The 13,502-nt window shown below is 35.6% G+C and overlaps 1 protein-coding gene across 4 annotated transcripts in view; it reads left to right on the top strand.

The window, feature by feature from the left end:
- Nucleotides 1-4,012: 4,012 nt before the first annotated feature.
- Nucleotides 4,013-13,502, top strand: part of MMRN1 (multimerin 1) — a 68,844-nt gene continuing 59,354 nt past the window's right edge. The window contains exons 1-3 of one of the 4 annotated variants that reach the window (XM_081812144.1): nucleotides 4,013-4,147; nucleotides 4,350-4,626; nucleotides 9,844-10,666. In XM_081812144.1, coding sequence (XP_081668270.1) covers nucleotides 10,092-10,666 — 575 coding nt within the window. In that variant the 5' untranslated portion in view covers nucleotides 4,013-4,147; nucleotides 4,350-4,626; nucleotides 9,844-10,091. Of the gene's footprint in view, nucleotides 4,148-4,191; nucleotides 4,328-4,349; nucleotides 4,627-5,596; nucleotides 5,647-9,843; nucleotides 10,667-13,502 lie in introns of those variants that run through there. The other 3 variants (XM_081812147.1, XM_031023872.2, XM_081812146.1) reach the window with 3 other exon arrangements.

Genomic DNA, 13,502 nt, shown 5'->3' with positions numbered 1-13,502 from the left:
CTCTGTCTCGGCGTCTCCACCTGCCAGGAATAGCTTCAGGGGCCCAGTCGGGGAGTCAGGGGCCTCCTACCTCTCCTGCCTGGACCTTAACCCCTTCCTTATTCATGGGATAGGACCTGTGGGCAGAAAGAGCACTGGGATTGTGAGGAGTGGCTGACTGTATACTTTTTAATTAGTGGGGGTGAGGGATAGCACAAGTCTCCAAGGAATCTGGTAGCACGGCTTTCAGGACCTTGAGGGGCCAGCTGCTGTCAAGATGAAGTACTTTTAAACATTAAGGCACTAAGGGAGCCACGAATTCCTTGAGGAAGGTCATGCTCTGCATGTTTCAGGTATCTGTCAGTGGGCTGCAAGTTGTAAGAAGATTTTAACTGAAGCTACATTTCTTTTGCCTTTGTTTCCCACAACACTTGCAACTTCATAATTGCCACATAGTTCTCCGAAGTGGTGGTACCATTTTACATTTCTACTGGAAATATGTGAGAGTTCTGATTGCCTTACTCCCTTCCAGGACTTAGTGTTGTTGTTGTTGCTGTTGTTGCTGTTGTTGTTGTTTTACTTTTTGTTCTAATGTCTGAGAAATGGTATCTAATTGTAGTTTTATTTGCTTTACTTTGCTCTGATAACTGAGTATGTCGAGCACCTTTTCATGTGTATGTTGGCCATTTGTATATCTTCTTTGTTATGTGTCTGTTCAAGGGGCTTTTGTCAAGTTATTAATTGGATTATTTGTCTTTTTATAATTGATTTGTAGGAACTCATTTTATATTCTGGATGGGTAATTTGTTCAAATATCTAAATTCCTATCATTTTTATCCAGTGTAGGGCTTGCTATTCATTTTCTTCATTGTGTCCTTTAAATAACTGAAGCTTTTAATTTTGAAGAGGTTCAATGTATCACCTTGTTTATGGTGCATGCTTTCTGTGTCCCATCAAAGAAATCTTTTTTAAGATCATGAGGCTATTTTATGTTTGCTATTTGAAGGTTATGGTTCAGTTTAATTAATCTTAAATTAATTTTAAGTTTAGAGTGTATTAGAGGTGAAATTTCATTTTTAAAATTTACGTATTTATTTGCTCCAGTATCTTTTGCTAATAAGATTTTTTATTATTGTTATAATTGAATTGACCATACTTTTGCCCAAAATCAGTGTGGATTGATTTCTGGGCCAACACTTTTCTTCAAGTGTTCTATTTTTGGAGAAAACTTTTACATTATTTGGAACCAATATTATACTGTTCTGACTACTGTAGATTAAAACTTAAAATCAGATAGTGTGAGCAATTCAATTTGGTTCTTTTTAAAAATTGCTTGACTATTTTGCACCCATTATATTGTGAACTTGCCTAAATTCACTGATTAGTAGGGTTCTTTTTTTTTTTTGAAGATTACATGGAGTTTCTTTCTTTTTTTTTTTTAAGATTTTAATTTACTTATTTATTTGACAGAGAGAGAGGGAGAGAGAGAAGCAGGCCCCCTGCTGAACAAGGAGCCCGACATGGGGTTCGATCCCAGGACCCTGGGATCATGGCCTGAGCCAAAGGCAGACACTTAACCGACTGAGCCACCCAGGCACCCCTACATGGAGTTTCTTTGTGCATAGTTATACCATCTCTATATAAATAAGAGCATTTCGCTTTTTCCTTTCCAGTCACTCTGCTTCTTATTTCTTTTGTTTACCTTGTTGCGATGGCCAAGACTTCCAACACAACAGTGAGCAGAAGTTGTTTTTTTTTTTTTTTTAGATTTTATTTATTTATTTGCGAGAGAGAACGAGAGGCAGAGAGCACGAGAGGAAGGAGGGTCAGAGGGAGAAGCAGACCCCCCGCTGAGCAGGGAGCCCGATGCGGGACTCGATCCCGGGACTCCAGGATCATGACCTGAGCCGAAGGCAGTCGCTTAACCAACTGAGCCACCCAGGCGCCCAGTGAGCAGAAGTTGTAGGAGCAAACATTTTTGCTTGTTTTTTTATATTGGGGGAAAAGCATTTAAAGTTTCATGATTAATAAAGATGTTATCAGCACATGCTTTGTTGATACTTTTGTATTTCTAATGTGCAGAGATATTTTAATATAAACCAGTATTTAATTCTGTTCAATGCTTTTGCTGTACTTATTTAGACATATACACATACTTTTTAAAAATTAATTTCTTTTGCTAATATGGTGAATTACATTGCTTGATTTCTAAATGTGAACCAACCTTGAATTCTTGGAGTAATCCCCATGTGGTCATGATATATTAGCCTTTTACAGTATTTTGTTTTCATGTCTATGAAGGATATTGGTCTATGGTTTTATTTTTCTTAAAATATTTGGTATTGTAATATTTAGTATTCGTGCTTTTCTGGCCTCATAAATTGAGCTGAGATGTATTATTTCCTCTTCTATTTTTGATAAAACTTCATGAAGACTTGTGATATTTCTTCCTTAAATTTTTGACAGAATTTGCTGGGGAAGCCATTTGGGTCTGGAGTTTTCTTTGTTGGAAAGTTTTTATTATGAATGGGGCTTTTTAGATTTTTGCTTTTATATCTTTTTCTATCACTTTTACTAAGTTTTTTTAATGAGTATATCCATTTCATTTAAATTGTCAATATATTGGTATTCAGGTTTTCTGGAGACAAATTCTTTCAGGTTTTGCTTAATGAAGATGTCTTTATTTCTCCTTTACTTTGAAGAATATTTTTACTAGATATATAATTTTAAATTAACAGGTTCATTTTTCCTTTGAATACTTTAAAGATGTCTTTTGGCTTCATCTTGCATTAACTATATTTAATGAAAAGTCAGCCATAATTGTTTTACCCTTTATGTAATGCAATTTTGTTTTTAATTATCAAGTGCTTTCAATATTTTCTTTTTACTTTTAGTGTTTCAGGATTTTACCTGCAATGTGCCCAGGCATAATTTCCTTCTTGGGGTTTTCTGAACTTCTTGAGTATTTGAGTTGATTTTGGAAAAATATTGAAAAATATTTATCTTTCAAAATTTGTCTTTTGTCCTAATTTCTCTTTTCTCCTTTATTTTCATCTTTATATACTCCAATTAGATGTATGTCATACTGTATGAAAGCATCCACAGACCTCAGACACTGTTCCTTTTGTCTACACATTTATCTTTTTTGTCTTTCAGTTTGGGTAATTTCTTTTTTTGACCTGTCTTTAAATTAGCTGATTGCTCTCTTTGACATTTCCACTGTGCTCTTAAGTTTATCAAATGAGTTCTTTATTGTTGTTACCATATTTTTTATATCTAGCATTTCCATTTAATTTTTTTTAACAGTTTTGGTCTCTGCTGAAATTCTCTTTGTGGTCAGACATGTTGCCTGTATTTTCTACCACCTTCTGTCATAGTTATGTTAAACTGTCTTTCTAATACATCTAATATCTCAGTCTTTCCTGAATCTTTTTCTTTTGATGTTTTCTTTCCTAACTATGGGTCACATTTTCTTATTTCTTTGTGTCACAATTTTTGAGAAGCATTATGTGTAAAAGAACTGGAGTAAGTAAACTTTGCCTCAGATAAGGGCATACCTTCAGCCCTGTCAGGCCTCTGGTGTGGGGGCTGAGTCACACCAATTTGTAGTTGAGCAAGGTCTAATCTAAACTAAATCTCTTTCATCTTTTATTGTTTTTTAACTCAACACAGTCTTTAAATATTTTGACAGCATGATCAGGATTTTCTTTCCAAATAAGCTTTCTGAGCACGGACAAAACTCCGGAGAGTTCTTAACGCTTTACAACACAGAAAAAAAAGGTTCTTTGAACTTTGTGTGATATAAGGTCTAAAATTAAGGTGCCATATCATGTGCTGCCTTGACATGTGAAGCCCAGAAGGCCTTAGATGGCCTAACCACAAGTTGCCTTCCCCACTTTGCCCTGGTGGATAAGGGCCCCTGGTCAAACAATCCTCCTTATCAAAGGGACCAGGCACACTTCCTGCTTGTCTCTAAGTAGTGGGTTTCAACTCCCTGTCAGTCTGTAGAATTATTTAAACAAGCCAAGTGCATCCTCCTATGGGAGCCAGGAGACAGCCCACACTCTCCTTATTATAAAACCTTCTTCATAGCCCCTAGCTGTTCATTTTGTTCCTGAGCGCTGCCTCTGTGTGGCCCTCCGTGGTATGTGATGCTGTCCTCCCCAGTGTGAGTATGTGTATGAGCTGCTGCCAGTTTCACCCAGCCAGTGTCAGGTATCACGTGTTCAGCCATCCCCATAACCCTAGGGTGGGACCTCCTCATCAGTGGGGTGAAGAGGAAGTGATTAGAACATGGCGGGGAGACCTCCTAGTTTACAGTAAGAAAGCATTTTTTAGAAGATCTCTGGTGAGTTCTCTTATTTTTCCAGATCCACCTGTGAATTTCTACACCATGAAGATATCTCTCTGAACTTTTGCCTTCTCTTCAGCCTTTTGGGGACCATTGGAGTATACTCAGTGAAGACCTGGCATGCTTCAAAGTTATTTTTATTTTCTAGTTCTCTTGCCTTTTACCCAGCCTTTGGAGGGTTAAAGCAGTGACTCAGTGGAGCTACCTTGATGATGAAATTTCTGGCTTCTCTATTGGCCTTTTTCTGACAGCCAGCAGAGGGATGGGGGCTGACACCTTGTTGCAACTTTCCAAAGGTAGAAGTCTAAGGCCCTCCATTCAGCCTTTGCTGGCATGGGTGGGGATGGGATCACATGTTTTCTGTAGCTTTGGTGGGGGTAGTGCAGCGATTGTCTGTCTTTCTGAGCTGGCCATTTTTTAGTCCTTTTGGCCTTTCTGGGAACTTTTATTGTTTGTGCCATTGGTGTTCCTAGTTTGCCAAATTCTCCAGCACTGGGATATGAGACAAAAAGAAAATCCAGAGAACTCAATGCTGTGTTGTTTCTTGGGTCCTCTTAGCCAGTCTGCCTTTCTTTTCTCTACCTTTCAGAGTCCTCTTATGTTTTTTTGATATATACTGCCCAGGATTTTCAGATGTACTTAGCAGGAGGAATAAGGAAAAATTGTATCTATTCCAATTTTCAGGAGAAGTCACTCAGCAGCCAGACATAAATTGGGAAATGAAATATTGTTATTTCTAAAATTTTCCAAAAGAAATCAGTCTTAATTTCATTTGAAGTGTACTGTTCTACTTAAATGGGAAATATAAATTAAGCACTAAGATAATGTTGCAAACTATCAATATAGACTTTTGCTTATGAGGGATATTTGGTCTTGTATTATCAATGTGTTCTTTACGTTCTTAATTATAAAGTTAAAAATTTAATATTAAGACTATGTTGTGTTTTCTCTCCTGACAAACTAATATGCTTCTTGCTTCTCTCACTTAATATTTAGAATGATATAATTGATTATCCTTCCATATTACCTTTCCTACCAACTCACAAAGACCTAAATTTTGTTCTTAATTTTAATTTGCATACTTTAGATTTTTTTCTGGCATTACTACTGCCTCATTATCCTTTATTACACAGTTCTTAGTCTTTGCTTTGATTCTCATGTGCCTGGGATGGTTTCAAAATAATCTATTTAAAACACATTTTAAAAACAGGTGAGATAGAAAAAATGGGCTTTCTAAATTTTATTTAGGAAAGATTGACAAAAGGCAATCTGGTTGAAGAGGTATTCTAGGAGACTTTTGAAGTTGTATTCATAAAGTAAGTATATTGTGTTTATTTAGATTGTTTTTTGTTTTTTTTGTGTGTGGGGGGCTATAAGTTGGAAAAATAGATCCCCTTTTTAGCCCTCTGACAGGTGCTGTAACTGAAGTACATTCACAGTTTAATCCATTCATTCATTTATTTAACAAATATTTACAGAATGCAAACTGAGCACTGTTTTAGATGCTGGGAATGCAGCAGTCTTCAGCTGTCCTGGAGGTTCCATTCTAGCAAGTGAAAGAAGCGTATTATTGTGCTGTCAAAAATAAGGCAATGTCATCCCTTGCAATACTGCACAGAAATTGAAAAAGGCACCCAACCAAAAAGGAAAAAAAAAAAAAAAACAGAAAAGTTTAGACTAAAAGCAAACTTATAAAAACACAAATTTTCTCCTCTAATTCCACAAACTCAAACTAATTGAAGTCATTAAATTATTAGTGTATCTCAATATATGTTTTAGCTGTAAGATAAAAACAAAAAATAAAGAAATTAAGAACCATTGAGAAAATGAATTTAAGACAACTTGACAATTATTTTCCTCAAATTTCTGTAAATTTAGAAGTTTACTACTTCTTTTATGGGATATATTATTAGATGATGGAAAGAATCAGAATAGGACATAAATATCTATTCTGTCAATTACCAGTATGTTACTCTAGGACATTATTTAACTTCTTTAAGCTTAATTTTTTATCAGCAAAATCAGAGTAGAATACTTACCAGCATGACTGGGATAATTAAATAATATGTCAAATTTAACTTATCTAGCACATTTTATGGCTCATGAAAATCTTGCTTAAATCGGTATCTTTCCCTCCCCCAGCCCTTTGACTGTATGCTTACAACTCCCTTTGTCTATATATGTATATTCGAAAGGTTTTCAATATTTTCAAGCAACATAAAATTGAAAAAGGCTTAGAACTTTGTTTTCTGTGATTATTTTATTTTTTTATTTTTTAAAGATTTTATTTATTTGAGAGAGAGAGAATGAGAGAGAGCACACGAGAGGGGTGAGGGTCAGAGGGAGAAGCAGACTCCCTGCCGAGCAGGGAGCCCGATGCGGGACTCGATCCAGGGATTCCAGGATCATAACCTGAGCTGAAGGCAGTCGCTTAACCAACTGAGCCACCCAGGCGCCCTTCTGTGATTATTTTTTGACAGTGACAATTTATAGAGGAGGGTTATAATGAAATATTATTTTAAATGTTTTAGCGTGCCTGGGTGGCTCAGTCAGTTAAGCATCTGCCTTGGGCTCAGGTCATGATATCAGGGTCCTGGGATCGAGTCCTGCACTGGGCTCCCTGCTCAGCAGGGAGTCTGCTTCTCCCTTACCCTCTGCCCCTCCCTTTTGCTCATGCTGTGTCTCTCAAAATAAATAAATAAAATATTTAAAATAAAAAAATAAATAAGCATTTTAAACTATTTTTAAAAGTAAGAATTTCTCATGTGAAAAGGAAAGAAGGAAGCTGCTAAGAAATCCTATTAATCTAGTAGAAGTTACTCTACACCCCAACATTCTACAAAGGATTATACTCTTATAGCCATAAAAATTGCATTAAATAATACATAGCACCATCTACAAGCAATGAAATCCTCAATCTGAGATTCTCTTTTAGCTCATTTATATTTTTATTTCAACTTAATAAACATTTTTTCTAGTGATTAGAAAATTGATTCATGCATATTATAAGGGAAAAAAGAAAAATAGAATGAACCCATTATCTCATTACCTAGAGAGAACTCAATTTGCAATATGTATTCAATCCTATATTTATGATACAATGAAAAATGACCAAAAAACCTCCTGATAGCACATAATATAATGAGTTTCATAGTTCCTTTCTTATAAAATTAATCAAAATGAATAAATGGCAATAAGGTAAAACATACTATAAACAATCTAGTGGGCAATGTGGGGTATAGCAAAATGATGGGATACATGTATATGAAACTCTGATGGTACGGTTTAATCCACAAATAGTATTTAAAGCAGTTAGAAGAATGGATTGAGTATCTTTAGGCAGTAATCCCAGGAATATTATTTTTCTTAATTGTTATTCTGTAAGTATTAATGAGTCTGAGAAAGCAGAATTTGAGGTTAGACCTCTGACAGTTTCTGGAGTACAGATATTTTATGTCTCCAATTATGGGATGATCCATACATCTAGAACCTCCAAGTGAGCTGGGGATTCCCTGGGGAGTTACGTGGAAAGATGGCTTGGTGGATTGATAATGAGAGACAGAACCTTTAGCCTTTTGATCACAAGGTCATCTGTAAGCTAGGAAGAGGGTAACCAAAAGTCGTTATTGGTCAATACCTTACAAAAGCAAAATGAATTGCTTAGCTTAGTTCAGTTTTTATTACCATTTGAGAGCTATTTGTTACCGGTTATAGATCCAATGAGTGACCCTTTACCACTAAAGTTCACTTGTCCTGAACAGAATCAAGATGTATTTTACAAACCATGGAAGAAAAAAAAAATCTACGTGTGCCATCATGCTGGTTGTTTCTTAAGCTTTCAGGATAGTCTATTTATCTACTTTTACTAAATCTTAGAAAAGGGATTTAAAATTGTACCCTAAATAGAAAATTTTTACTTGGGTTTTTCTGAATTACTAGTTTGCTCTAAGCCAAGGCTAGTTGTGTCTTTTACAGATAGAGATGCTGTAATGTCTTTTTCTTAGTAGTGAAAAATCCATGTTTGTGTTGTGAAAATTATGTAGTTTCATTGCCCTTTTTAGTGATGAATTGCTGCCTGGATTGTCTGTGCTGGACCTACTTGCTCTTTTACTAATGCAAGCTTTGTGGGATTGTTCTGTGGTATACCCAAGAAACAGATGCTTTGTACTTCATATTAAAGTTAATTAGGGTTGCTACTGATTAATGTGTCTTAGTTTAAATAAGCTCATATTATATATCTCTAATTTGTCAACAATATACTTGTAGAAATAAATGGTAAAAATTAAGGGGAGAAAAAAAGTATTATGACCAAGTAGTTAGTAGTTCAGAGAAAAATTAGGCCTTGTCTCAAATCCTGGTGCTCTGTATACAGGATTAGGGACAGGAGTATATATCGACAGTAATATGTAACCCAATAGGCACGAGGTTTCTGGTTATCCAATTCTGAGAGAAAAAAATTCTATGACTGAATATTCAGCAAGAGCCTAATGCCTGGCACAAAAATTGGCAGAAAGATTAATTACACATAGATCTGGTCTTCAGATAACATAATAGACCATTAGCAAGTAGAGAGCAAGAATATTCTTGCTTTATAATCTCAGCACCTAAGAAAGTACCTAGCTGAAGCTAACTGAGGGTTTGGGTAATTACTGAAAGAATGAATGAATGGATGAACTGTTATAACATGTTATTTATATGTCCAAAGAGTCTGCTATGGAATTTTTTTTACAGATGAGAGAGCTTAATTGAAGCCTGAAAATCAGAGATTTGCTGTAGTAGTGAAATCATAAATCCCATAAAGCTTCTCTACTAGGAAAACAACCATAGAAAAGTCTTTAATCAATTTAGTTCTCCATTATCTGCAGCTAATATCATTTTGCACCACAGTAAAAGTACAAAAGCATTATATATGATTCCATTTTAATTTATTTTCACATGACTTCATTTTTTTCTTCATCCATTATTATCCAAAATTCTGATTATTCATTCCATAAACTGGTTCTGGTAAAAGTTCTGAGAGCAAAATTTAAAGTAAGTTCCATATATATCTGTATAATTCAAAAATTTATACTTTTTTGCTATTACTTATCATCATTGAGATTAACTTCAAGTAATGCCTTGGCTGAGTGTATTTATAAAAATAGAGGTATATATATATATTTTTTTCCATAATTAAGCCTGTGATGTGTAAAATGTTAGAGACTGTCAATGAGTTTTTGTTTGTTGTATGTGCATGCATATAAGCATTTGAACAAAATGTGATTCTCTGGATGGGACACAGTGGAAAAGAAATATCATATTTTTTTTCTCAGTTTCCCTGTGTAGTAGAACAGAATGTTAAACTCCTTGATTCAGTTCATCCAAACAAAATTCCATACTCCCTATCATCAATGTGAAATTTCTCTTCAAAATCAACAACCAATGAAACATGAGTGGACATAGGAAAGTTACTTCATGTTTTTCTCATGGGTTTTCCTGATAATAATTGCCCGTGTTTTCCCATTTACCCTTAGCTTCGTCAGACACCCTTCACCACCTCCATAGATCCATCCCACCAGAGGTCACAGATCACACAAAACCTACAGAAACAGGAAATCAAACTTCCTGAGTCCACTACAAAACACAGAAACCTATTTCCTCTACACATCTCAAATTGGCAAAGCTCTGTCTTAGCGGATTCAGTGTGGAAGTAGCTGTTGAAAAGACCAGAAGGACCGTATCTCCCAATTTTGCATGAGCTTTCTTGCTTCAAACTACTGAAATGAAGAGAGCAAGGCTATTTATCCTGCTTTCTAGTTTATGGAATGGGGGCTTTGGGCTTATCAACACCACGCATACTTGGACTACCCCTGAGGATGCAAGCTCCCAGGAGAACGCGGCCTCTGCTACGGTTCCTCTAAATAAAATGCTGCCAACCCCTCAGATCACATCAGCTGAGATAGCCACAATTCCTGAGGCAAGAACCTCTGAAGAGAGTCTTCTAAAATCAACACTGCCTCCCTCAGAGACAGGCACACCTCCTGAGGGTGTGAAAAACCAAACTCTCACACCCCCAGGGAAGATAGAAGGGGTGCTTAAGTTACAGCCTCTTGCCCTCCCAACCAAACCTAGCCTCAAGTTCAGCCCAAGAGCAGAGTCAGTGGTCCTTTCCAACTCTACAATGAAATTTCTTCAGAGCTTTGCCACAAAGTCGAATCAACAAGCGGTCTCTCCCAACTCAGTTGCAGGCGGCCTGGGAAATCGGTCCCCACGGGAAACATACCTCAGCAGAGGTGACAGCAGTGGAAGCCAGAAAACCAACTATCAAAAATCAAGTTTTGAAACAACTAGAGGAAAGTAAGAAACAATTCTTTTATTTTTTTTTTTCTCTCCCTAACTATAGAGTCTATAAGATTGCAAGCTAACAGTTTCTCACTCTCAGAAAATGTTTTCATGTTCAGGATGAAATTGGATCACATTGCAGTTAGATAAGGTAATTAAGCATTACTTTATCTAATGGAGAAAAGATGAACCAAAAAATGCAGCAATTTTGTTTTAATTGAACCAATCAAATTCACTTATAAAGGGGCCTTTACTTGAGATAGTCACTAATAAGCAATGTAACACCACAGTGACTGTTAGTTGTTTATTCAACTCAAGGGTATGTTGGTGCGGCTCGGAAGGACACCCACAACATGAAAGAAAAAATGACAATACAGTTGGGACATGAACAGATTTAAAAATTGACAGAGCCTGGTGCTATGGAAGGTATAGTTATCAAGATCAAACCAAGCAGAGCTGGTGTGGAATCCTGGCTCCAGTACTGTCTAGCTTGGTGACTTTGAGTAAGTTAATTGAGCTCCCTGAGACTGAGTTTTTTCTTATGTAAAATACAGATATGGTATAGGGGGTACAGATAAAAATACTAACTTTACAGGGTGATCCTGCAAGATTCGTATAAATCAAATATATTTAGATGCATGCTTTGCACAGAACAGGTGCTAAGAAACATATTTTACTAGTACTGTTATATTGAGTTATGCCATTATCATGAATGTGATGAATAGAAAAGCCAATTTTTCAAATTCATTTTGATTTAAAATTCGAGCAAATCCTATGTGAATTGTTGAAGTTAAAAAATAAAACTTTTAAAAGTATTGTTAATGAAGGGGCGCCTGTGTGGCTCAGTCATTAAGCGTCTGCCTTCGGCTCAGGTCATGATCTCAGGGTCCTGGGATCGAGCCCCGCATCGGGCTCCCTGCTCAGCGGGAAGCCTGCTTCTCCCTCTCCCACTCCCCCTGCTTGTGTTCCCTCTCTCTCTGTCAAATAAATAAATAAAATCTTTAAAAAATATATCGTTAATGAAGACTTTCAAAAGGACCAAAAAATATACTAAAACAAACAAACAAACAAACAAAATAGCTGTGAAAAATGCAGGTCAATGTTTTTATTTAATGTTCAGAGTGATCTGTTTGGAATACCAGTAGTTTAGTGTTATAAAACTAAACTTTCAAACGCTTTTTACCTACAATAAAATAGTTTCAAGACATCAAATAATGCCTTGAGATCTTAGTTGAGTTAAACATCTTACTAACTATATAACATAGTTTAAGTTACTGATAGTCGCTTACACCTGCTCTGTGATAGGCATTGTGTCAAAGCTGATGTTGACGTAAAGATGAGGAGACACTGGGAAGAATATAAACCAATAGATTCATATTTATGTATTCTTTATTATTTAAATCCATTATTTCACTGTATTTCAGAGATTATAGAACTTTAAAAAATATGTAAGTAAATCTAATTTTAACTAAATACTTATTTACTTGGTGGAATTTAGAACAATCCCAATTTACTGTAAAACAAATGCTACAGATTACAAAATGTTCAACTCAGGTTGGGTAAACTTTGCGCATAACAGACATTTTAACATATACATTAAACTTTTTCATGTTGAGGGACAACAGAATGCACTCTATTAAATAATGATAGCAAATGCCATATCACTTACATGATCATTTCTATTAGTCATATTTTATTAGATTCTATAATTTTAGTTTTTAAATCATTTAATAGAACTCTTTGAAAATGATTATAAACTTTTTAAAGATGCTGTCATTAAGAGATTTATCAATAGAATATGAAATATAATCAAAACAAGAAGGGGAAAATTCACATTAAAATGTCACTTAAATTTTATATAACATTGTTTCATAATTAGAACTAGTAATTGAGCATTTGAAAAATACTAGTTTTTAAATAAATGCTAGTTGTTTTATTATGTGCCTAACACTGTCCTAGTTTCTAAGGATACATAGAATTTTTTTTTCTTTTTTAAGATTTTATTTATTTATTTGAGAGAGAGAATGAGAGACAGAGAGCATGAGAGGGAGGAGGGTCAGAGGGAGAAGCAGACTCCCTGCTGAGCAGGGAGCCCGATGCGGGACTCGATCCAGGGACTCCAGGATCATGACCTGAGCCGAAGGCAGTCGCTTAACCAACTGAGCCACCCAGGTGCCCGGATACATAGAATTTTTAAAAGAAGAATGATTCTGCCTGCAGGGATATGTCTTATAAAAAGTAAGCAGTAACATATCTGTCAGATTTCTAAAAACTCAATATGTGTTAGGAGGAAACAAGATATTAAAAGTGTAAACTGCCAAACAGAACGTTGTCCCATGGATTTTCCAATGAAAATAATTTTGAATTACTTCTAGAGAAAAGTACCAACTGTACTTAGAGATTCTATAGCCTGACGTCCTGGGAAGCCTGAGGTTTCCTTTTGGTGATCCTTTCCATCAAGCCCAAGACTTCTTACTCATTATGCCATGCAATTGATAATGGTGCTAGAGAAAACAGTTCTGTGCCTTATGGACGCAATGCTGATGCAAAGAAGCCTTGATAAAGTCTTTCATATTTTCATTTGATTAGCAAGTAATAACAATAGCAAACACTTTATGACATCTGTTCCTAGCACTGTATTGTTCTGAGTGAATATATATATATATTTTTTATTTCAATCATTTCATCACTACCATAACTTCATGAAGAAGATTCTGTTATTATTTCTTTCAGAGAGATTAAGTAATTTAACTAAGGTCACTTAAAAGTAAATCTCGGAGGGTATTATGCTGAGCGAAATAAGTCAATCAGAGAAAGACATGTATCATATGACCTCATTGATATGAGGAAT

The sequence above is a fragment of the Leptonychotes weddellii genome, chromosome 2 (genome assembly GCF_054177405.1).
Source record: "Leptonychotes weddellii isolate Sample4059 chromosome 2, ASM5417740v2, whole genome shotgun sequence".
NCBI classification, from domain to species: Eukaryota; Metazoa; Chordata; class Mammalia; order Carnivora; family Phocidae; genus Leptonychotes; species Leptonychotes weddellii.
Note: the sequence above shows the minus strand (reverse complement) of the source record. Positions and strands in the feature narration are given on the sequence as shown.